The sequence below is a fragment of the Rhinatrema bivittatum genome, chromosome 2, assembly GCF_901001135.1.
Source record: "Rhinatrema bivittatum chromosome 2, aRhiBiv1.1, whole genome shotgun sequence".
Classification (NCBI taxonomy): domain Eukaryota; kingdom Metazoa; phylum Chordata; class Amphibia; order Gymnophiona; family Rhinatrematidae; genus Rhinatrema; species Rhinatrema bivittatum.
The window spans coordinates 710043006-710067700 of record NC_042616.1 but is presented as its reverse complement, the minus strand read 5'-3'; the positions used below and the strand labels follow the sequence as shown (position 1 = coordinate 710067700).

The 24695-nt window shown below is 44.7% G+C and overlaps 1 protein-coding gene across 3 annotated transcripts in view; it reads left to right on the top strand.

Moving 5' to 3' along the window:
* Nucleotides 1-24695, top strand: part of INTS8 (integrator complex subunit 8) — a 248361-nt gene that overhangs the window by 11940 nt on the left and 211726 nt on the right. For 2 of the 3 annotated variants that reach the window (XM_029591733.1, XM_029591735.1), the window contains exon 2: nt 4787-4933. In XM_029591733.1, coding sequence (XP_029447593.1) covers nt 4804-4933 — 130 coding nt within the window. In that variant the 5' untranslated portion in view covers nt 4787-4803. Of the gene's footprint in view, nt 1-4786; nt 4934-24695 lie in introns of those variants that run through there. The other variant, XM_029591736.1, reaches the window with a different exon arrangement.

Sequence of the window (24695 nt, the reverse complement as noted above, 5' to 3'; positions counted from 1 at the left end):
TGGCTGTCCTTTCTTCGGCAGCATTTGAGGAGGAGTTAGTGTGCAGAGTGTAGTTGGTGGTTGGATGAGCCCTGCAAGGCATCAAGCCGCCAGCCCCATTGGGGCCGCTACCGATGCCAGAGCCTGCACCGTTGGTGCTGGCACTGTTACAGGAGCGCTTGGACTTGCTCCTTGGTTCGCTACTCATACAGCCGATGCCGGTGCCTTGGGGAGCACCAATGCTGCCCCCAATGGAGTCCATTCCCATCGCCGATTTCCTCGGGCAAGGGTGGGCTGTCAGGACCGATGGCTCTGCTTTCGCAGCTGACCCCACAGCCAGCATTGCCCGAGCCCATGCCAGGTCATTCAAAGCTGCTGGGCCTTCTGATGTCCTCAGTGCCATCGGTGCCTCGGGCGAAGGGCACAGTCCAGACTCCCCAATCGGTGTCCCTGGGTGACCTGAGTGAAGAGGATGACCCTTGGGGAGATGATGCATCCAATTCCTTAGAAGACTCTGGAAGCAAGTCCAGGATCTGGATGAGCACCTGCCTCAGCAACTGCAGAAAGACTTCCTGAAGGTGGTCCAGCAAGTTTTGGAGTTTGACAAGCATGAGGTCCGGACTCCCTATGATGTCTTTGAGATGGTGGCAAGGGTGGTGATGACCGGCATCGGTGCCCACTATATGGCTTGGCTCCGCGCCTCTGACCTCCATCCAGAGGTTCAAGAATGGCTTGCACATCTGCCCAGTACCAGAGAGAATCTCTTGAGTGATAAAATTAAGGAATCAGTAGCGCAGCTGAAGGATCTTCATGAGACACTCCAGCATCTCTTGGCCAGCATCTTGGACCAACAGTCTTCGGGCAAGAAGGCCTCACGGCAAGGACCTAGGCACCCTTTTTACCGTCCAAGGAAGTACTACTCTCTGGCAACCAGAATGAGGTCTCATTGGGCCACCCCTAGAGCTTGCCTAAGTAAACATGAGTTCCTAGGCCTCAACTGGCACCCCAATAATATCCTGCCACAGGGTTTGACTGGCTGCTCATTAGTTGGGAGTACAGATTAAATTTCCAGGGTGTCCCGCCAGACTCTCCCCCGTGCTTCTCGGTGGATCAGGAAATACTTTTAAAGGAGCTGTTGCCCTTGTAATGGCGAGGGCGGTCAAACCCATCCCCCCAGGGCAACTAGAAAGCGGCTTTTCATCCAGATATTTTCTGATTCCAAAAAGAACTAGCGACTTCCATCCTATTCTGGATTTGCGGGCCTTGAACAAATTCCTAAAATGGGAAAAGTTCAAAATGGTGTCTCTTGGCACCTTGATACTTCTCCTGGAGAGAGGGGACTGGTTATGCTCCCTTGATCTAAAGGGCACCTACGCCCTCATCGAAATTTCCCACACCCATAGGACATATCTGCAGTTCGTGGTGGGCGAGAACCACCTCCAGTACCAAGTGTTGCCATTCGGTCTGGCGTCTGCACCCTCATTTTCACCAAGTACCTAGCGGTGGTGGGCACTTAATTACGGAGACTATGAGTGCAAGTTTTTCCCTACCTGGACGACTGGCTAATCAAGAGTGCCAGCCAGGAGGGAGCATTGTGGTCTCTGCACGCTATCATTTGGGTATTGGAGATGTTGGGTTTTTTGGTCAACTACCTGAAGTCTCAACTGATCCCATTACTGTAGTAGGACTTCATTGGGGCCAGATTCGATATGGCGCAGGCTTGACGTTTTTACTCTGGGACCATGCGCTCGTCTTAGTGGTCTTGGTGGGAACGATCTCTTGGAGTTGCCAAGTCTCAGTGCACTGTATGCTGTGGCTGTTGGGACACATGGCAGTGACCGTCCATGTCACTCCTTTTGCTCATCTGCACATGCACAGGGCTCAGTGGGCTCTCCGATCCCAATGGCGCCAGGCCACCCAGAAACTTTGAGTGTGCATCTTGGTTACTCAACCTCTTCGGGTCTCCTTGGCATGGTGAGAGACCCTATCCAACTTGGAGACAGGGGTTCCCTTCCAGACCTTCTGTGCTCAAGTTGTGCTCACCATGTATGCCTCCCACCTCAGATGGGGTGCCATGTAGAGGGTCTCCGCACCCAAGGTTGGTGGTCCACTCAGGAAGCGCAGTATCGGATAAACTTCCTGGAGCTCCAGGCGTTCCTGAAACATTCAAAATGTGTATCTGATCACCTAGCCAACAAGGTGATCCAGACTGACAACCAGGTGGCAATGTGATACCTCAGCAAACAGGGAGGTACGAGATTGTTTCTCCTGTGCCAAGAGGCAGTCCAGATCTGATCGTGGGCTCTGTCCTAAGACATCCTGCTCCGTTCCATGTACCTTCCAGGGATGGAGAATGTAGTGGCGGATGACCTCAGTTGCACATTCCGCCCCCACAAATGGTCCCTGAAGCAGGAGGTTGCGGATCGGATCTTCCGAGTTTGAGGTACCCCGGACGTGGATCTGTTGCCTCCCCCTGCAACAAAAAGGTAACTTGGTTCTGCTCCCTAATTGGGGAGAACAGCGAGCCAGCATCGGATGCCTTCACATATCACTGGGGCAGGGGCCTCCTGTATGCATATCCTCCACTTCCACTAGTGTCAAAGACCCTCCTGAAGCTCCAGCAGGACCAGGGTACCATGATCCTCATTGCTCCTTACTGGCCGTGGCAGATCTGGTTCCCGCTCCAGCATGATCTTGTCCTGAGAGAGCCGAATAGTTTGGGGACCTTCCCAGACCTGATCATAGAGGATCGGGGCAGGCTGCGTCATCCCAACCCCCGAGCCTTATCCCTCATGACGTGGATGTTGAAAGGCTGATTTTACACCCTTGGACCTTTTGGATGCGGTGTCCCGGGTCTTGCTGGAGTTCAGGAGGCCAACTACTAGGAAGTCTTATAGCCTAAAATGGAAGAGGTTCTCCACTTGGTGTGAGACTCACAGTTTGGACCCATTCTCCAGCTACACCTCTTGGAGTCCTGCCTAAAAACCAACTCTGGGTGCATCTTAGTGCTATTGGGGCTTACCACCAGGAGGTGGTGGATGGTGCGCTTGTCTCTGTACACTCTATCGTGGGGCACTCCAAGTGGGGTCTGCTTCAATTGAAGCCTCTCCTGAGGATCCCTGCAGTGTCCTGGGACCTCAGCATAGTCCTGGCCCAGCTTATAAAGGCTCTTTCTGAGCCTTTGCATGCCTGTGACCTATAGTTCTTGACCTGAAAGGTTGTCTTCCTAGTGGCGGTCACCTCGGCGCACAGAGTCAGCAAACTTCAAGCTTTGGTGTTTCATTCACTTTACACGAAGTTCTTGCACAATAGGATAGTCCTGCTCACACACCGCCTAAGGTGGTGACTGATTTCCATCTAAACCAGTCAATTGTCTTACCCACCTTTTTTCCAAAGCCTAATTCGCACCAGGGCGAATGGACTCTGCACAGTTTGGATTACAAGAGAGCCTTAGACTTTTACCTGGAGTGAACAGCAGGCCATAGGCAGTCCACACAACTCTTCATCTCTTTTGACAGGAATAGATTGGGAGTTGCGGTTGCTAAGCAAACTCTGTCCAACTGGCTAGTGGATTACATCTCCTTCTGCTACGCTCAGGCGGGACTGCAGCTTGGGGGCCTTGCCAAGGCTCATTCTGTCAGAGCCATGGCAGCTTCGGTGGCCCAATTATGAGCAGTCCCTGTGGACAAGACTGTGACACGGAGTTCCCTTCACACCTTTGCCTCGCACTACTGCCTGGACAGGGACATCCAATGCGATAGCAATTTCAGCCAGTCTGTCCTCCGGAATCTCTTTCAGATGTAAAACCCAACTCTTACTGCCTCAGGCCCTTTGTTCGGGTTCAGGCTGTCTCCCTGTGTTACCAACAGCACCTCGGTTGTTGTGCCCGTTGGCACCTGGTTAGGTGACTGTTGGTCCCCTGGTTTCGGGAACAGTCTGTAGCTAGGTATTCACCCACTTGTGAGGACTACCATCCTGCTTGTCCTAGGAGAAAGCAGAGTTGCTTACCTGTAACAGGTGTTCTAGGACAGCAGGATGTTATTCCTTAGTAAACCTGCTCGCCACCCTGCAGATTTGGGCTTTTCTCCTAGTTTATTTTTCTGAAATTCTGTATTATGAGACTGAAGAGGGACCCTGCATGGATAGTGGCATGCTGGGCATTCTTAGTGTACAAATGTTTTCCATGCTGAGCTCCATCTGATGATGTCACCCACTTGTGAGGATTAACATCCTGCTGTCCTAGGAGAACACGTGCTTTACATTTTAATTATGAAACAAAGTTGAAGTACATCAGGGGCATGGTATGATATTGAATGGAGATGGACCTAGTCTTTGGAAACCTACCAGGTACTTGTGACTTGGACTATCCACTATGTGACTATGTGACTTGGACTATCCACTATGACCGAAAGCTGGTCATAATGGACCTTTTAGTTTGATTCAGCATGGTATGGCATTTATTATATTCTTACTTTTTTAGGATGAGGGTAGATGCTTGGAATAGCCTACCAGGTGAGGCATCTTTAACCAAAAACACTGACAGAATTCAAGAATACGTAGGGTAGGTGGCAAACGTGTAGGAAGCAATGATAGTGTGAAGAGAGTTTTCTCTGCTGACAGTTACTTTGTTAAAAGAAAATACAAATCGCATGTTTTGCTGTATTTTTCCTTATACTTACCGGTAACTAAAAGTCAGATTTTTTTTTTTCATGCTAGTTGAAAATTAAGTTCAGAATGTTGAATATAATCTATGAAAACCTTGACATAACAGTGCACAAGATAAGTGACACTAGGATTTCATTTTTAGTTTAACAGAAAAGGAAGATGAGTGCTGAAGCCGCTGACCGGGAGGCAGCAACCTGTAGCCGACCTTGCACTCCGCCTCAGACATCTTGGTTTGAATTTCTTTTGGATGAGTCCTTGCTGGAAAAGCACTTGCAGAAATCCTCACCTGGTAAGCTTGTAAGATAAATATTTTTATTAGGGAAAAAAGGATGATAAGAAGCATGGAACAACTTTGCTGTGAGACAAAACTCTGAAAATTAGGCTGGTCTACTTGGAAAAAGATAATGGGGATGAGAGAGAGAAATTTCTGAAAGGCTTGAAGAAAGGAAATGGGGATTGATGTTATACCTCATAATACAAGAACTAGAGGGCATCTGATGAAACTTATTAAACAGAAATTTTAAAGCAAAAGGAAGTACTTTTATACAAGACATAGGTAACACATTGAACTAATTGTTGCAGTACATTGCAGAGGGAAATGGTGTAACTGGGATCTAAAAGGGATTAGATGACTACATAGGTAAATCACATTTATTATTATAATAACTTTATTTTTATTTCATGCCTTACCATGGGATGGGCAAGGCACATAACAGCAATTAAAATACATTTGTAATAAATATAAAATGAAATAATATCAAGACACATACACTAACACAAATGCAAGCAAACATATAGGACACACTCCATAATCAATAAACTCATCAAGATAACACATAGCATAAAAGCAATAAATACCCATTCTATTGAAATCTGTAATAGACATAGAGGATCAACTAAAAGACCTGGAAGGACCCTGTTCTATAAACTCTTAATGTAACCACAGCCCAATGGGTGTAAGTAGAAATTTTAAACTGTAAATGTTTTTTTTTATTGTTTTCCTATATGTAATCTGCCCTGAATGGCTGATCTGGAATGGGTAGAATATAAGCATTTTAAAGAAATAAAAATAAATACCAATTCTCATTACCCACCTTCACACTAGGCATTCTTAAGTCATCCTACAGATGGTATAGAATCTTGAGTGTTAAGAATGCTTACCAAGGACCTTATCAAATTTTTAGTGCCGGATTGAAGGCAGTATAATCAGAAGGTAATCTAATTTGCTAGAAACTGGAAAGGTTATGATGGGAAGGATGACTCGTCACATGCCCTTTTTTATATATATATTGTCTCTAAGCATCTGTTTCTTGTTACTGTAGAAGTCAGTGTGTTGGGCTAGTTGGTCCTTTAGTTTGACCCACTTATTGTATGTTAGGGGAGAAGGGAGTCAATGGATTCCCAAGACTACTAGACTACAGCCCACCTTCACTGTGGTGCTTATAAACAGATGGCAAGTTCAACCACAAACAAATATAGGGTGAAAGACTTCATAATTTGTCTTTAATGAAAGATAAATATCAAGCCTCCTCCATTTGCATGGAAGAACATGAATTTTATATATATTATTTATAATAGAACTGGTGAACGTATTGTAAAGAGCCCAACCAAGGGATATGGTTTTGTACTTTCTCATTTCCAAATAGAGAAATTGTAGAGCACATTTGAATAAGTGGGGGTTTCTGTACCCCATATAGCATTAGATTGATGTTGGTCACTTGATAGTAAGTGTTAAATTTAAGTCTCGGGGTAAAGAATAGCACCTTCAGAGAGAGGTCAGACTAACTTATGGTACAGATGTTCATAGTCTTGTAGAGGTAATTAAACTACTAAGTTGCTTAGTGTACTGAATCTTGATATCTATTTTTAAGTTATAGAAACCTAGATGACATCAGCAAATAAGAACCAGTAACTTAAAAATAGATATCAAGATTCAGTACACTAAGCAACTTAGCCCCAGGGGCACAGTTGGGTGTAGATGAGGACCTCTTGGCGCAGGATTCCGATGATTTGATAGCCTTTTCATCAGAGTTCGTCTTTTTTGATGTACAAAGCTTATCTGGCCAGGAAAGCCGCTGGGCGGTGTGTTACCAAGCAGGAGGGGTCAGTGGGCCTGCGGCCCAAGAAGAGGTCCAGGGTTTCGTGGGCTAGCGGTGCAACAACAGTTCGGTGAGTCCTTGATATGTCCATGCATTCAAACACGGACGAGGTCTCTGAGGATTCGGAGGATGGCGATCCGCCAGAGGAGGACTCTCCTGAGGCGGATCCTCCAGAAAGGCCAGATGTGGAAGAGGGGCTGGATCAAGCCCCGGATGGTGAGGCGGATGATACAAAGGTAGTTCATCTTTTCCACAGGGAAGAACTGTGGCCTCTGATCCCCTATGTCCTTAAAGAGCTAGGGATAAAGGTTCCATGAGAGGAATCCGATCAGGAAGAGAGGGATCCAGTCATGGATGGCTTAAGAGGTCCAGCGAAGGCTTTTCCCTTCCATAAGTCAGTTAAGAAGTTAGTGGTCAGGAAGTGGGATACTCCAGAGACCAGTTTGAAGGTTTGTAGAGCAATGGATAAATAATATCCATTGCCAGAGGATGCTGTTGAGCCTTCCAAAGTTGGATGCCTCTGTGTCTGTGGTCACTAAGAAGGCAACCATTCTGGTGGCCGGTTCTGCAGCACTGAAGGATATGCAGGACAGGAAGCTGGAAGTCCATCTGAAAAAGATTTTTGAGGTGTCTGCCCTAGGCATTCATGCTGCAGTGTGCAGCATTTTTTATGCTTCGGGCTGGTCTGAGCTGGGTACAGCAGTTGCAGGCGGAGAAAGCGATGTCTGCATCATAGGCAAAGCAGGCGGAGCTTTGGTGGCCTATGGAGCTGATGCGTTATATGACCTTATTAGGACTTCTTCCAGAACAATGATGTCAGCAGTCTGGCCAGACGACTTCTTTGGTTGCGGAACTGGTCGGCGAACCTTTGGTCCAAGTCTCAGATAGGAGCGTTGCCTTTTAAAGAAAAACTGCTCTTTGGGGAAGACTTGAAGGAGCTGATGAAACATCTGGGAGAGAATAAAGGACATAGATTGCCTGAGGATAAGCCAAAAGGGGGAAAAGATTCTTTTCTTATGCATTCTCACTTTAGGGGGAATAGGCATTTTCGGCAGAATATGGCTTTAAGGGGTGCCCAGAGGCAAAGCACTGGAGACAGTCAGTCCTTTCGAGGTTGAAAGCCGAACAGGGATGATTTCGGCCAGGGTGCTGGTGGAGTCAAGTCCACCCAATGAGGTGAGGCCGGTCCACTCCTTGGTTTCGGTTATAGGGGGTCGGTTGACTCTTTTTATTTTTATTTTTTTATAATGAGGAATGGGCCAAGATCACATCAGACCAGTGGGTCTTAATCATGATAAGACAAGGTTACACTTTAGAATTTGCTCATCCACTGACGGTCTTGTTTGTGGTCTCCCCTAACAATTCCATGACCAAAAAGCAAGTGGCACAGGAAGCCATCAATCGCTTACAGATTCTGGGGGCCATTGTTCCCGTCCCCCTAGAGGAGCAAGGGTCCAGAAGGTATTCCATTTATTTCGTGGTTCCAAAAAAATGAAGGGATTTTCCGTCCAATTCTGGACTTAAAGAAGATAACCTTTGCTCTCAAAGTTTCTTAGATTCAGATGGAGGCCCTGCATTCTGTCATTGCAGTGATGTGCAAAGGAGAGTGCTTGGCTTCCCTGGATTTGACAGAGGTGTACTTTAACCAGAGGTTCCTGCGGTTCATGATCCTCAGGACACGTTTTCAATTTTGTGCCCTTCCGTTTAGATTGGCGACTGGTCCGAGGACCTTCACCAAGGTGATGGACATGGCGGTGGTTCTCAGGAAGGAGGGCATTCTAGTTCGCCCATATCTGGATAAATGGCTAATTCGAGCAAAATCAGAGGTCCTTTGCAGATAAGCGGTGGATTGGTGCTGCAGCGGTTGAGATCCCTGGGTTGGGTAGTAAATCTGTCAGTCATCTTACCCTTACTCAGGTGTTGGAGTTCCTGGGGGCGTGTTTCGACACCAGGCCTGGGAAAGTGTTTCTCACCATGGAATGCATTTGTAAATTGCAGAGGCAGATTCACAGTTTGTTAGAGTGAGTAGTGCCCAGGGTCTGAGATTACCTACAGGTTCTCGGTTCTTTGGAGCTGGTTCCTTGGGCGTTTGCTCATATGAGGCCTCTAAAGATGGTGTTGCTTTCCCAGTGGAATCCATTGTCAGAGCAGTTTCATCTTCCACTACCTCTTATAGAGCTAGCCAGGTCCAGTCTCTCATGGTGGCTTGGTTGGGACCAATTGTGTCGCAGAGTAGACTTGGAGGTTCCCAATTGGATAGTAGTCCCTACTGATGCCAGTCTCTCTGGATGGGGAGCTGTATGCCAGACTCAGTCAGTGCAGGGCCAGTGACCGGCAGAGGAGGCATTGTGATCTATCAATTGCTTAGAGATTAGGGTGGTGCGGTTCATGTTGGGTGCCTTTGTACCTCTCTTGCATGGTTGGCCATTAAGGATCTTGTTGGACAATGTGATGACGATGGCTTCCATCAATCGACAGGGTGGTACCAAGAGTTGGGCAGTGGCTCAGGAAGCCCAGGAGCTACTTCGCTGGACAGAACAGTATCTGGTGTTACTGTAGCCTCTTACATAGCTGGGATAGACAATGTGCAGGCAGTTTTTCTCAGTCGACAACAGTTGGATCCCAGAGAGTGGGAGTTGGAGGAAGCAGTGTGTCTCATCCATTACAGATGGGGCAGACCCCACATGGACTTGATGGCAACTCAGCGAAATGCCAAGGGACCATGCTTCTTCAGTCGCAGAAGGGAATGCGGAGTAGAAGGGGTAGGGTATTCTCTTGTATGTGTTTCTGCTGTGGCTGCTGGTGGGCAAAATATTTCGGCAAGAAGAGATTCATCCGGGAGAGGTGATTTAGCGGCCATGGTTTGCAGATCTTGTCAATCTAGTGGTGAACAGGCCATTGAGGCTCGCCCATCAACCAAAGCTGCTACACGAAGGTCCCATATTTTCAGATCAGGTGGGTCGCTTCTGTCTCGTGGCTTGGCATATGAGAGGAAGCATTTAAGAGGCAAAGAGTATTTTGAGGATGTTATTTCCACTCTGCTGCAAGTTAGGAAGACTTCCACCTGCTTAGCATATGTGAAGGTATAGATAGTTTCTGAGTTTTGGTGCGCGGAGCAGGGGGTTGAACCTACTCGTGCATACGTGGTGCACATTCTGACCTTCTTGCAACAAAGGCTGGTGAAGGGTTTGGCCTTTAACCCTCTCAGAATTCAGGTGGTGGCATTGGGCTGTCTTCAGACAAGGTGCAGGGAGTGGCTCTAGCTGCACATCCTGATGTTGGGCATTTTTTCCGGGGGTGAAGCATTTGTGTCACCCGGTGCAGAAGGTGTGTCCCTCCTGGAGCCTTAACTTGGTCCTTAAAGGGTTTGTGTGCAGCTCTGTTTGAGCCTCTTAGAAGGGCAACTGTGAAAGATCTCACCCTGAAAGTGGTTTTTCTGGTGGCAATTTGTTTAGCTTCTGGCTGTTGGACCATCTTTTTGTGCTATGGAGTGGTACAAAAAAGGGTCATAAGGATTCAAAATCACCATAGCGCAGTAGCTGAAAGAAGCAATAGGTTTAGAGTATATCTGTCAAGATTGTCCTATCCCTGAGGGTTTAAGGGCTCACTCTACTCAATCTCAGGCGACGTCTTGGGTCGCATGTCAACAGTTATCGCCTCGAGATTTGTAGGGCAGCTACTTGGAAGTCGTTGCACACTTTCTCCAGGCATTATCATTTGGATGTCCAGGCTCCAGAGGCTATGAGCTTTGGTGAAAGTGTGCTTCGAGGAGGACTCTCGCAATCCTGCCCTGTTTAGGGACGCTTGGGTACATCCCAGGAGTCTGGACTGATCTGGATATGTATAGGGAAAGGGAAATTTGGTTCTTACCTGCTAACTTTTGTTCCTGTAGTACCACAGATCAGTCCAGAGGCCCGCCCAGTTGACGAGAGAATTGGAGAGTCTGCTTGATCTGTTAGTGTAATTGGACTGAAGAATGACAAAGGTTTTGTTTAGTTTCTCATGTTCAGGTTGGAAAGATTTTTCCATTATAAGATTCCACTTCCTACTGCTCATTCAGGGGGATGTGATTGTTATTTGTAGTTATGTTCGTTAGTATCTTGACTTGGGTACTGGTCAGTACCGAGGGACTGCAGGTGGCACACCAGATTATGTGGCAGTGTCTGCAAAATTTTCTCTGTCACCATCTGCTGGAAGGGAGGTAAAACCCAGGAGTCTGGACTGATCTGTGGTACTACAGGAATGAAAATTAGCAGGTAAGAACCAATTTTCCTGTTTTGGCTACTACCAGTTCTGCTGAAAGTTTGTTTGAGATGCCATTCACATCAACTCTAGAGCTGTGGCACACTGAGATCTTGGCTTCAGCTGCTTCATATTTAAAGTTTTTCCTCTGGAACAATCTCTGATTGGCTGATTACTGTTCCACTTTCACTATTTGTTCTATGTTTGGATAGTTGATCACCAGATTTGATACCCTAATTTTTCTGTATTTCATGACAGATTTGCTAGTCTGTCACATGCAGAGTTTTCACAGGAGGAGTCATGAAAATAACACTTCACTTAGATGGATGGATAGTGTTTGTCTTACATTTTTATCAGAAATCACATTTGTACCATAACTTATCTCACTAAACAGATTACATAACCCTTAACAGAAAGCATTAAAACATCATTACTGAATGCCATATTCTTTCCATTATACATTTTGTGTATATATTTTTCAAATATATTGAAGAAAACAAATTGATATCATTCCTGCTAGTGTGTATGTAAATTTTGAAATTATCTCATGAGGCTTTTGCTTCCCATTCTTTAATTTTCACCTGGCTAGCACAGAGTAGCAAAGCTTGGTTGCTGGTATGCAGAGTGCAGCCACACACTGCCTATCATTACCTTAGTATATACTGCATTAAAATGAAGTTTAATGCCCATGTTAAAACAGGATACTGTGGATCAGTTGTTGATTTTAATTCAAGTTGATGCATAGGCCTCTTTAAATGCTCTCGTCTTTTCATATATTTTTCCTAGCTCATAAAGGGGCAATACCCCAGGTAAAGAATGCACACTTAGCCAGCACAGTCCAATAAATGCGGAAACTTTGAGGCTGTGAAGACCAATAAAGAGTATCAATATGGCCTGACGCTCTCTTGTGTACTTTATTCACAGTGAGGGCTGTTTTCAATACCATTTCCGGGGTAAAACAATGCTTTATCTGTGGAAATGGAGTTTTTGAAAATTACCCATCCTATATGCAGGTGAAAGTACGTGCACAATGCTACTAGGCATGTGTATTACCTGTAGACTGAAACAGTGTGTGTATTATTTTAAATTTTCAATAGTATGTTCCTTGTTTTGCTAGAAAAGTACCATATGAAAAGGTGGTGTGCAGGTACTTTTCCCTTAGACAGTTTTAAAGGTAAAAGTATGCATGTACTTTTACTTTAAAAATGAGCACAAAAGTCCATGGGTAAAAAGTAGCCATGGACTTAGCAAATGTGCAGGCAGTATGAAAATTGCCCTCTGTGTTAACCAAACTGATGGCAAATTCAGACCAGAAAAAGAATGCAAATGACAGTCTTTCCCCCTAGAGCTTTTCTCTCCAGAAGAGCACAGCGCCTGCCTCTGTCATGTTTTCCATTAAAATGAAGGATTTTAGGAATACCCAGTTAAGTAACCTTTTCCAACACTGTGGACAGTGTGGCTTTTCAATGATTGTGCTTAAAGCATGTCATATGAATCCTGTGGAACTCTGTCTTCCAAAGGATTTCTTTCAGTCTTTATTTGTAGGGAATTATGTTTTGAGAGTTATGGTCAGTAGTCTGTTTGTTTTTGTTTGATTTCTGTCCCAGCAGTTTCCTCCTGCTCTTGCAGACGTCTAGCTCACTCGGAGCCAGCTTCTATAGGTCTATAGTGTCATAAGTTTTGATTTGCAACTACTTGGGACTTTTTCCCATTTTATACACCACCACCACTCCCCAGGCCATCTAGCCCCACCATCACAACTGAAGCTCTCAGCCAGGGGCCAAAAGACAAATGTGCCCAATAGGAAGAGGACTCTCAGCCATTCTTTGGCTGAAAGGCCACCTCCTCCAGAAGTTATGAACGATGCCTTTGCATCAGCTCCATTTGGTCTGAAAAGTAGAAGCCAGGCTCAGGAATTAAACCCAGGTGTCCTGCATGATAGGACACAGAACTGCCAATCTTTATGTACTGTGCGGCCATTTACATTATGGAAAAAAATATCTGAAAAGACTAGAGTATTTAAAGGGGCCTAAGAAACAACTTGCATTGTATGCAATATTCCCTCTATTTTTTTTGTGGACTGTGTGCATAACATAAAGTACAAATTTATGTGCTGTGTTTGAAACACCATTCTACTTTCCTTTTCTCATGCATGCTGTTTTTCTGTGTGCATGTGCACAATTTAAAAGGAACATTGCCATTATGTATGTTTTGATTAGGTTGTAAATTCTAGTGAGAAGGGATTGTGTCTTGCGTTTTTGAACAACACTGTGTATGTTGAGTGTAGAAGTGATAAGTAGTACGCGCAGAACTTAGGTAAAGCTGGTCGCACGGGCTGTGCGTGTGCCTCGCCGCGGCCCACGTAGGTGCCTGAAATCTGTGTGCACAAAATCTTTAAGCGCGAGCCAGCTGAGCACATAGTTACCGTCCCTAATGGCTCTGGCAGCAAAGAAACATAAGCGCCATTCTTTCTGTGCTCCTTGTCATATTAGGGCTACACAGTTTGACCTAGATTCTTACTTATATCAGCACTGTGATGAGGCCCAGGGAGAGTTGACCTCCCCAGATGTTACTAAGCCTGGCTTCTCCCAATCAGAGGATGGGTCAGCCACAACCTTAACCGGAAGTACCCCGGATATGAGTAATCCCAGGACTGGGTCTTCCATGGGAGAAGGAAATCCAGCGGCACCTACCCCAGTACTTTCTGGGCTAGGCATGGACCCGGCTGCCTTCTCTTGGGTGGAATTTTTTCAAGGCCTTCAAGCCTTCATACAGGTGCAGTCTGCTTCATTTGCCCCTGACCGGATGAAACCCCAACCAGTAAGGCCTCCCTCTCCCAGCCCTATCGGCAGACCTCGAGACTTGCCTCGCCTCACCAAGGGTATCCCTGGCAGGGACCCGGACAGCACAGACGAAGAAGAGGATCCAGATTCCCTAGACGATGGGGAAATCCCTCCGGATTTAGAACCATATGAGACCATGTTATGTTTCTTCCATAGAGATGAATTGCCGGCCTTGGTTTCCCAGACCTTGAAGATGCTGGGAGATCCTGGGGTGGACTTTATCACAGAACCAAAGAAGAATCCCATTCTGGTTTCTCTATGGAAAGCCTCTTGCTATTTTCCAGTGCTGGAAGCCATCCAGTAATTTGCTGACCTGGGAATGGGATGTCCCTGAGGTGAGTTTAAAGGTGGACGAGCATTAGAAGCTCCATACCAACTGGATCCGGTGGCGAGAGAACGTCTACGTTTCCCTAAAGAGGATGCGCTGGTTTGTGCCATCTCAAAGCGAACAACTATCCCTGTGGAGGGAGGAGCGGCCTTGAAGGATGCGCATGATAGGCGGATGGAGTCCATCCTTAAACAGGCCTTTCACGCAATAGCAATGACCTTACAGATTGCTTCTTGTTGTGCCCTGGTAGCTTGTTCGTGCCTGCTCCTCTCTCAGGAGGTGGATGACTCGGGGGCAAATTCCAGAGAGGTTATGGAACCCGCCGCCACCACCTTTTTACCTGATGCGGGCTCTCAACTAGTATGTACCTCAGCCAAAGGAGTGGCTTCATTGGTAGAGGTCAGAAGACAGCTGTGGCTGCGAAACTGTTCAGCAGATGCGACCTCTAAGGCAAACCTCACAAAGATGCACTTTAAAGAATCACTCCTCTTCGGAAGTGAATTGGAAAAGCTGGCCGGTAAATGGGGTGAATCTCCAGTGCCCGGCTACCAGAAGATAAGAGAAAGCAGTTACAGCATCCCTTCCCATGAGGGGTCGATCCAGGGACTCCCAACTCATTTGGCCCTATTGAAACTCGACGTTTCAGAGGTCTCAGTCTTTTGGGAGGTCTCAGTCTTTTCGGAGTCGACAGTCCAAGGGAGGGGCAGGTTCAGGTTCATCCTGAACCCACCCTCGGAACGAGGAGATAGGAGGTTGATTATACCTCTTCTACCAGCGGTGGGTCGAGATTACTTTGAACAAATGGGTACTGGAGGTCATATGAGAAAGATATGCGCTGGAATTTCGCCGCACTCCTCAGGACATCTTCATGATATCTCCTTGCTACTCCCTGCACAAGAAGCAGACGGTGAAGTCTGCCTTGGTAAGGCTCCTCAGGATGAAGGCTATAATTCCAGTACCCACGCCTCAGGAAAATACGAGGCATTATTCCATCTATTTCTTTGTACCCAAGAAGGAAGGTTCCTTTCACCCCATTCTGAATCTCAAGAGTGTCAACCGATATCTACGAGTGATTCATTTCCGCATGGAAACTCTGTGCTCTATGATAATGGCTGTACAACTGGGAGAATTCTTAACCTCCCTGAACCTTTCCAAGGCCTACCTTCATATTCCAATCCAACAAGAAATCAACATTTCCTATGCTTTGCAGCACTGGGCCGCCATTATAAGTTCCGGGCGCTGCCCTTTGGCCTGGCCACCGACCCTCAGAATGTTTTCCAAGATTAAGGTGGTCGTAGCAGCTGCACTGAGAAAAGAGGGAATCCTGGTGCACCCATACTTGGATGACTGGTTTATCTGGGCATAGTCTGTGGAAGAGAGTCTCCAGGTGACCAGCAGGGTGACCTCCCTGCTTCAGGAAATCAGTTGGGTTGTAAACCTGGACAAAAGCAGTCTCAAACCCTCCCAGTCCTTGGAATATCTGGGAGTCTGGTTTGACACCAAGCAGGGCAAGGTCTTCCTACCATCCACGCGGATAAGGAAGTCGATGTCCCAAGTGCGTCGGTTGGTGAACACGATACACCTGACGGTGTGGAGCTATCTTCGGGTCCTTGGTTTGATGGCATCAAACCTGGAGATAGTGCTGTAGGCGAAGGCACATGTGCGACCACTTCAATGCTCCCTGCTGTCACATTGGAACCCGCTGTCTCATGACTATTCGATTCGCCTCCGTCTTGGCTCCAGTGGTGGCTACAAGAAGCTCATCTGAGTAAGGGTGTAACCCTGTCCCCGCTGAACTGGCTGGTCCTCATGACAGATGTCAGCCTCCGGGGCTGGGGAGCTCACTGTCAGGAATTGACTGCCCAGGGGCATTGGACCAAGGAAGAGGCATTTGGGTATATAAACCACCTGGAAGCCTGGGCAGTTAGATTGGCGTGTCTATAGTTCAGCCGCATACTCTAGGGTCAAGCGGTCTGTGTAATGTCGGACAATGCAACAACCGTAGCCTATATCAATCGCCAGGGTGGAACCAAGAGCCAGCAAGTGTCACAGGAGATAGATCCCCCTATGGAGTGGGTAGAAATACATCTACAGATGATCTCGGCCTCCTACATCGCAGGAAAAGACAATGTCAGAGCAGACTTTCTAAGCAGGGAGAGTCTGGATCCAGGAGAGTAGACGTTGTTGGCCAAAGCCTTTCAGCTGGTGGTAGATTGCTGGGGCCTCCTGTTCATCGACCTGCTGGCTGCATCTCAAAATGCTTCTCAATTCTTCAGGTCGCAGAAGAGATCAGTGATCGCTAGGGATCGACACTCTCATTTAGACCTGGCCATAAGAGGATTTGCAATGCGCCTTCCCTCCGTGGCCCCTGCTGGGCAGGTCATTCGCAGAATCAAACACCACAGGGGATTAGTTCTACTAATAGCTTCAGGTTGGCCCAGGTGTCCGTGGTATGTGGAGATGCGGAGGTCCCTGAACCTCCCACCGCACAGAGACCTGCTTTAGCAGGGACTGGCCCTTCACAAGGATCAGACTCTGTCTTAGTTTGGCCCTTGAAAGGGATATTCGGCAGTGGTAATTGCCACCTTACTCCGCGCGTGGAAGTTCTCTATGTCCTTAGCATATGTGTGGGTCTGGAGAGTATTTGAGGCCTGGTGCGAGGAGCATGGTGTTTCCCCTCGTACGGTCAAAATCCCACTAATTCTGGAATTTTTACAAGATGGCTTGAATAAAGGTTTGACCTTTAACTCCTTGAAGGTCCGGGTAGCAGCTCTTTCCTGTTTCATGGGGCGGGGTAAACGGAACCCACCTGTCCGCTCATCCGGACATGGCCTTTTTCTGAAAGGAGTAAAACACCTCTGGCCACCCCTACAGTGGCCGGTTCCCTTGTGGAATCTTAAACTAATATTGGAGTTTTTGGCAGGGCCGTTTTTTGGCCACTGTGCAGTCTTTCCTTGCGCTTGTTAACCCTGAAAACGGTGTTCCTGGTGGCTATATGCTCAGCATGTTGCATCTCTGAACTACAGTCATTACCATGTCAGGAACCATTCCTCTGGATGACTCCAGGAGCGTAGCAACTTTGTACCATTCCACCCTTCTTGCCCAAGGTAGTGCCGGAGTTTCATTTGAATTAGTCCATTTAGTTGCCATCCCTAGATAGGCCCAAGGACTTGGAAGAATACCGCCGCCTCCGCCATTTAAACGTGAATAGGCTTTTGGTGCAATATCTGAAAGTTTCAGAACCGGTCCACAAGACGGACCGCTTGTTTGTTCTTCACAGTGGAAGGAGGCAGAGCGAACCAGTTTCGTGAGCTACCATAGCATGCTGGATCAAGAAGATAGTCATGGGAGCCTATGTGGAGATAGGAAAGCCATTACCCTTTCAGTTAAAGCTCATTCCACTAGGACTCAAGCAGTCTTCTGCGTGGAAGCTTGTTTGCTGTTTCCTGTCGACATCTGCCGAGTGGTGATGTGGTCCTCCTTACACACCTTCCCCAAGGTTCTATCTCCTGGACGTTCAGGCTCGAGAGGACGCAGATTTTGCAAGGGCGGTGTTAACCATCCCATTGGGCCTGAGTCCATCTGGCTACACGCTAGGAAATGGAGAAATTACTCATCTGATAATTTCGTTTTCCTTAGTGTAGACAGATGGACTCAACATCCCGCCCTCGGCTGCCCATGAATGGTGCCAAGGAATCACCCTTGAAATGAATACTGATTTCAAGAGATTACAGGCAAGCCTTCACTCAATCCCTAGATCAGGGCATCTGTAATCTTGCTGGGGTTCAGTGTTTGGTTGAGTACAGTTATGGTTATCGTTTTTAGTCAAGTTGGTTTTAATGAAGTGAACACAGCCTTTTGCGTACATACCCCCCATGGAAACCTGAGATCAGCAAACAAAGCATTGCTAACTATTCCCTCAGTAAAGACAGCCAGACTAACCCAGGTAAGGGATAGGGCCCTATCCCTAGCAGGACCCACAATATGGAACAATATGCCGTTAGAAATCAGACTGCAAAGTAACATCAAAACCTTCAAAAAAAAAAGTTTAAAAACATGGCTATTTAAACAAGCATACCACAAAGAGAATTGAGAGCAGGAAACAGGGAAATTTTGGTTGCAGTCAGTCAAGCTCCCACTCACACACCTTGTTTCTTTAAGTGTGTGCTTCTCATTACTATATCCTAAACTATTCCTTCTTTCTTTTTTTAAACAACAAAGAACCAAAATAAAGTAGTACGATATCTTATAGCCGAGTAAGAGGAAACTGGACATGACTTATAACACTCACCATATAATATTTTTATGAAACTGTTACAGTAAATTAACGGCACCTGTTTAAGAGTTTAGAATTCCAGATACTGTATTTAACATACAGTTTTTGTGCCCTATTGTAAACTGTTGTGATGGCACCTGCTTAACGACAGTATAGAAAAGATTTTAAATAAATAAATCAAGCTTTTCAATAGTATGTCCACAAAGGCTTTTGAAGAGAATACTGAAGGGCTGAGGTTTACTGTATTGGTGTATCTAGGGTGACGTCAGCTTTGAAACCTGACTCCATCTCCATCTGCTAGCAGGGGAGCATATAACCCATTGGTTCTGAGTCCATCTGTGTACACTAAGGAAAATGAAATTATCAGGTCAGTAATGTTTCCATTTCTCTGGATTTGTCAGAGGCATACTTGCACATCCCGATAAAAGAGGTTCCTTAAAGATTTCTGCATTTTTGTATCCTGAACAAACATTTTCAGTTCAGATCCCTTCCCTATGGGTTAGTCATAGCTGTAAGAACTTTTACCAAGGTAATGGTGGTGGTAGCTGCTTGTCTGAGGAAAGAAGCAATTATGGTTCACCCTTATCTGGACGATTGGCTCATAAGGTCCAAATCCTTTAAAGAAGGTATCATGGCTTTTGACAAGAGTTTTCCGGCTGTTAGAAAATTTGGAATGGGTGATCAATTTTGCAAAAAGCAACCTTCTCTCCTACTGAGAAGATCAATAGTTTTATTGTATCTCTCTATCCAATATAGACCAATTTAGCTCATAATATTCTTTACTGATTTTTACTATGTTTGCTATGAACAAAGATAAAAGCTACTATTTTAGATTATAATGAGAATAAAAGATATGTAAACAAACTAGCTTAAGACTATATGGTTAGAATTTTTGGCTCCATGGACAAGATAAAGGATAATTGTAATTGGTAGAAAATAGATATGACGTATGATCCTTATCATAACAAAATGTGCTTCTGTGTGGACTATTGTAGAAAATAATTAGAATTTAGGCCACGCTGGCCTGTTGACTGATTATGATCTAAGACGTGTTTCTGAATTATGCTGACTCTGTATTTTAGAATATTCTGTATCTAAGTCTTGCTGTATGTAATGAATTTGAAAAAACGCCCACTGAAAGTTTGCTCGAAGTGTGGTCTTTCGCATATAGCTACATTAGTAAGTGGTAACATTGTAGTGTAACAGATTTGTCTATTTTTAGTGGTGCAAATTAGAGGGAAATCTTAAAATCTCCCCACTCGCTCTCTGGAATATCTGGGGGCTCAATTTAATACAAACAAAAGTCTTGCTTACTTGACTCATGAGAGAGTTATCAAGATTGTAGATCAAGTGTAGAGATTCTCCCTTCTAGGTGCTCCCAGAGTTTGGGATTATTTGCAGCTGCTTGGGTTGATCCACCTTGGATCTTGTTTCCTGTGCCAGAGCACATATGCCTCCTTTGTAGGCCATGCTACTCTCTCATTGGTCACCCAAGTCTCAAGATTTCGAGCACTGTCTTCCTTTCACTGTTGCGATGAAGGATGGTCTTTCTTGGCGGACCTTGCCTCAGAATTTGAATAAACGGCGTGGCTCTGAAACCTCCCTTGTGGATATTGCTCTCTAACGATGTGAGTCTATCAGGTTGGGGAGTACACACTCTGGATCAAGTAGTCAAAGGACTCTGGTCTCAGGAAGAAGTCCCCTGGTCCATCAACAGGCTAGAAACTAGGATGATAATTTTAATGGTCAGTAAGGGTCACTTGTAGTTATTTTATATAGATATGAAAGGAAAATTTAAAAGTTAGGTTTGACAGGTTTTTTTCTCTGCAGTCGGTGCAACCTCAAAGCATTTCCTTTCTCTGCTACTGACAGAGAGAAAAAGGACATTAGTGCACAACAGCGAAACAAAGGGAGTGAGGGATGAGCATGAACACATTATTTAGATCTAAGTTTAGCTGAATCAAAAGGTCAAACCAGATTACACAGGATATGCAGTGGACAGAACTGTGATAGTAATGTCTGGCAAGAACTGTACATGAAGATTGCCTAAATAAACCTACACACTACACATTTTTGAAAACATTGAATCTCACAAAGACTGGTTATTCCCTCTTTAACTTAAGAACAGATTTATTTAGTGTCACACAAACCTTTATTTGTTCTTGATGCTTCATGTGTGATTGTATTATCTGTATCCTTTGTTTGCAAGAACCATTGTTGAACAGAATTCAGCACAACGTCTGAATATAAGGTCTAGCAAAAACTGAAATCAGTAGAAGGGTTCTCTAAGGATAAATGAGAACATTTTACATTTGTTGACTGTTATGGGTGTTTTGTTGCACAGTTTTATTATGTGTGATGTATGTTGTCTTTAGGGTAGTGTGTTATGTGGTGTCTTTAGTTGTATGTTTGAGTGTTTAGGATGTTGGGTCGTGGTTAACCCATCAGGGAAATGATATAACTCTTTTATATGAAATTCTATGAGTAATATAGAGTGTCTGGATTTTAGGAAGTGATGAATTAATAAACATGTTCTAGATATCAGTTGTGAGCTGAGAATATAGACTGTCTTTTTTGGTGTCTTTATTTGTCTTGTGTTATAGACAGTCTCAATTGGTATTTTGTGGTCTTATTGTGACTAGCAATAACTGGGCCAATCAGAGTTTGACAATGCATCCCGCATAGCCAGGCATCCCCTGGAGTCAGACGAGCCAATCACGTATCTAGAAGGTGTGGCCATAAAAGCTGCCTGGAGCTACCTATCAACCAAAGGATAGCCAACTATGAACTAGATACCAATGATGACCAGCTAAGCTCTACCCATGATGACCACATATAAAATCACCAATATTACTAGCATCAGTAGCATGGGATATACTTAGTGTTTGAGTACTTGCCAAGTACTTATAGCCTGGATTGGCCACTGTTGGAAACAGGATGCTGGGCTTGATGGACCCTTGGTCTGACCCAGTATGGCATGTTTTTATGTTCTTATGGCAGCCCAAACCAGGAAGATCACAACAGGAAGTATTCAAAACTGAAGACATTGCAGAAGATCCCAGCAGTAAAGATGCATTTCCTGCTAAAGACTTTTCCAAGTGGCCAAAAGACTTCTGATACAACTAAATTTCAAATGCAAATTTTAGATGGGGGTTAGCTATTTCTCTGATCAGCTTCACAGATTAAGCAATGAATATGGTGAACTTGTATAATAAACTTTCCATGATTCCATTATTGTTTCCTCTTCATTTCAGATCCAATAAAGTGGGGCCTGGGATTGGAGGGGGATAGTCCCCTCGGGGTCCCAGCTTTCAGTAAGACTAGCTCTGTTGCAGTTTCTTCCCTTAGAAAAGAGAAAGTTTGTAAGAATGCTCTCAGACAATTTGATTACAGTCGCATATGTAAATTAAGCAGGGGGCACGTGGAGTCTGGGTGTGTCAGAAGCAACGATTCCCCTCTTTCATTGGGCAGAAGAGAATCTCTCTCAGCTTTCAGCAGCACATATTGTGGGACAGAAGAATTTTCAGGTGTATTTACCCGAGCAGGAACTTTACGGTCCAGGAGAATGGGAATTCAGTCATGCTGCATTTCAGATGATTGTGGGCTGTTGGAGTCTTCCTCAAGTGGATCTGATGATGACCTGCAAGAATGCCAAGGCCCCCTGTTTCTTCAGTTGACGCAAGGAAGTTGGATCCGAAGGCATAAATGCTCTAGTCCAACCTTGGCTAAGAGGGGCTTTGCTGCATGTTGTCCCTCTGTGGCCTTTACTAGGGATAACACTGAGAAGGTTGGAAAAGATCCAGTCTGGATGTTCTTAGTGGCTCTGAACTGGTCGAGGAGGCCCTGATATGCAGATCTAGTAGGACTGCAGGTAGACCTACTGTTGAGTTTTTCAGAGATTGAAAGCCTCCTATTTCAGGATCCAGTCAACATGGACAATCCTTCTTCCTTTTTACATATGGATTGGCTCTTGAGAGATTGTGCTTGCAACAGGCTATTTCTCTTCCATAATTTCCATTCCATCTGCTTCTGTGGCATATCCAAGTCTGGTGGATTTTTTTAGGTGTTTTGCAAGAAATGTTCAGTTTCTTTGTGGCAAGCTTATGTTTCTGTAATTTTAGCCTTTCTCCAGCAGGGTCTGGATAAAGGTTTGGTGTTAAATTCACTGAAGATTCAGGTTGTAGTTATTTCCTATAATAAGAGGTGAGATATGAGGTCTCTTGGTGGCTTCCCATCTTGACATTTTTTTTCTTTGGGGGAGAGGAGGGGGTTAAGAAACTATGTCTTCCTTAAAATCAGTGGTTCTTCAGTGGGATCTTAATTTGGTTATCAGGGTCTTATCTTCCCCCTTTTCCCCTTTGAGCCTTTGAAGCAGATGTTTATCAAGGATTTGCCTCTAAAAGCGGTGTTTTTGGTTGCAATCTGTTCAGCTTGGGGTATTTCAGTGCTGCAAGCCTTATCCTGTGGAGATCCTTTTCTGGTGTTTTCTGCTGATATGGTGACTTCTTTCTTATTCAAGGTGCTTTCGGTATTTGATTCTGTCCGTTTGCCTCAGAGTGCAATCAGATCAGAGTTTTGGATGTTATTAATTCCTTTTGGCAGTCAGGCTATTCATGTTGTTTGGAGGTCCTTGCAAGTGCAGGACAGCTTTGAAAACTGCCTTGGCCAGAAGGATTAAGGATACTATCTCCTCAGTGTACATACTCAAGAGTTGGCAGGTTCCGTCTATTCTCTGAGCTCATTCTGCCAGGGCTCAATCCTCTTTCCTGGGCTGAAGCTGTGGCTATTGAGCCAGAGGACATTTGTTAAGTGGGTATTTGGTCTTCTTTGAACTCTTTTGTAAAGCATTACTGTTTGGATGTTAGGGCTAGTTTTTGGATGTTTATTTATTTTATTTAAAACCTTTTATATACCGGTGTTAGTGTGAACATCACATCGGTTTACATCATAACAAAAGCTTGGAAAATACATTTAACAGGAAATAACATGGTCATGGCTGGGTGAACACAGAGAAAGGCATGGAAAATATAGAGCAACTGGTATATGGTTTTGAACATAAGTAATTATAGGTTCATATCATTCTTAACATAGTGAACTATTGGTATATATCATGCTAGATAACATATTTGTTTATTATTATATACATTATGTACAGGGGTGCATAGGATTACAGATTCCAAAAGGTATTAGAAATGATGGCAGGCTATGGGCCGGGGGAGGGCAGGTTGTAGCTAGTCAGGGATGAGCTGGGAGGGGGCAGATTGTAGCTAGTCAGGGAATGTAGCTAGTCAGGGCTTGGATGTTAGGGCTAGTTTTTAGATGTTAGGGCTAGGGAGGACACAGCTTTCAGAGTTTATTTCCTTAAGGTAGCCCTTATTTCCTCTCTCCCAGATTAGTTGAGCTTTGGTACTTGCCACTTGTCCTGCTACACCAGTCCAGACAAGGAGGAAGGAGAAATTTCTTACCTGTTAATTTCCTTTCCTTTAGTTTTGCTATACTAGTCCAGGATCCTCCTGGGATGTTGGGCTATAGTATGGTAGAGAACATGTTTCTTCCAGATCATATGGATAATAAGAAAGCCTATTCACAGGAATTTTACAAGATATGTGCAAATTTTATTTATATTTACCTCCCATTATGGAAAGGTGGTTCTGTCAGAGGATCCAGTTCTGAAGTTTGTTACAAATTTATTATCTATTATTTATTTATTTATTTATTTAGCTGTTTTATATACCATTGTTCAAAATGAAGATCTCAACAGTTTGCAAATTACATACATATTATAGATAGACATGTACATTGACTTAATATGATTGTATAAAATACATATTACAGATTGACGCAAACATTGATTAATGTAAACAAAGGTGAAAGAACTACAGGGATGTTCTAGTACATTTAACTCAAGGTGTTGGAGGGGTATAAAGATGGAGGTTTATAAAATATGTATCAGTTTTGTTTATTTAGACATAGTAGTGATGAGATGAAGTGTTTTGTTAGGTTCTTAATGAAATTGTCCTTGTGGATACATGCTCTGTGTTCAGGAAGTTTTAAGTTAGGTTATAGGCATTTTTAAATAATCATGTTTTTAGATCACATTTGAAATTCTTTGTTTCAGGAGACATTCATAGAGTCTCAGGTATAGAGCTTCACAGTGTTGGGCCTGCTATGGAGAACACATGGTCTCTTATTCTTGTTAGATGAATATTCTATAATGATGGCACGGCTAGTAATCTTTTGTTTTGAGATCTTAGTGATCTCTG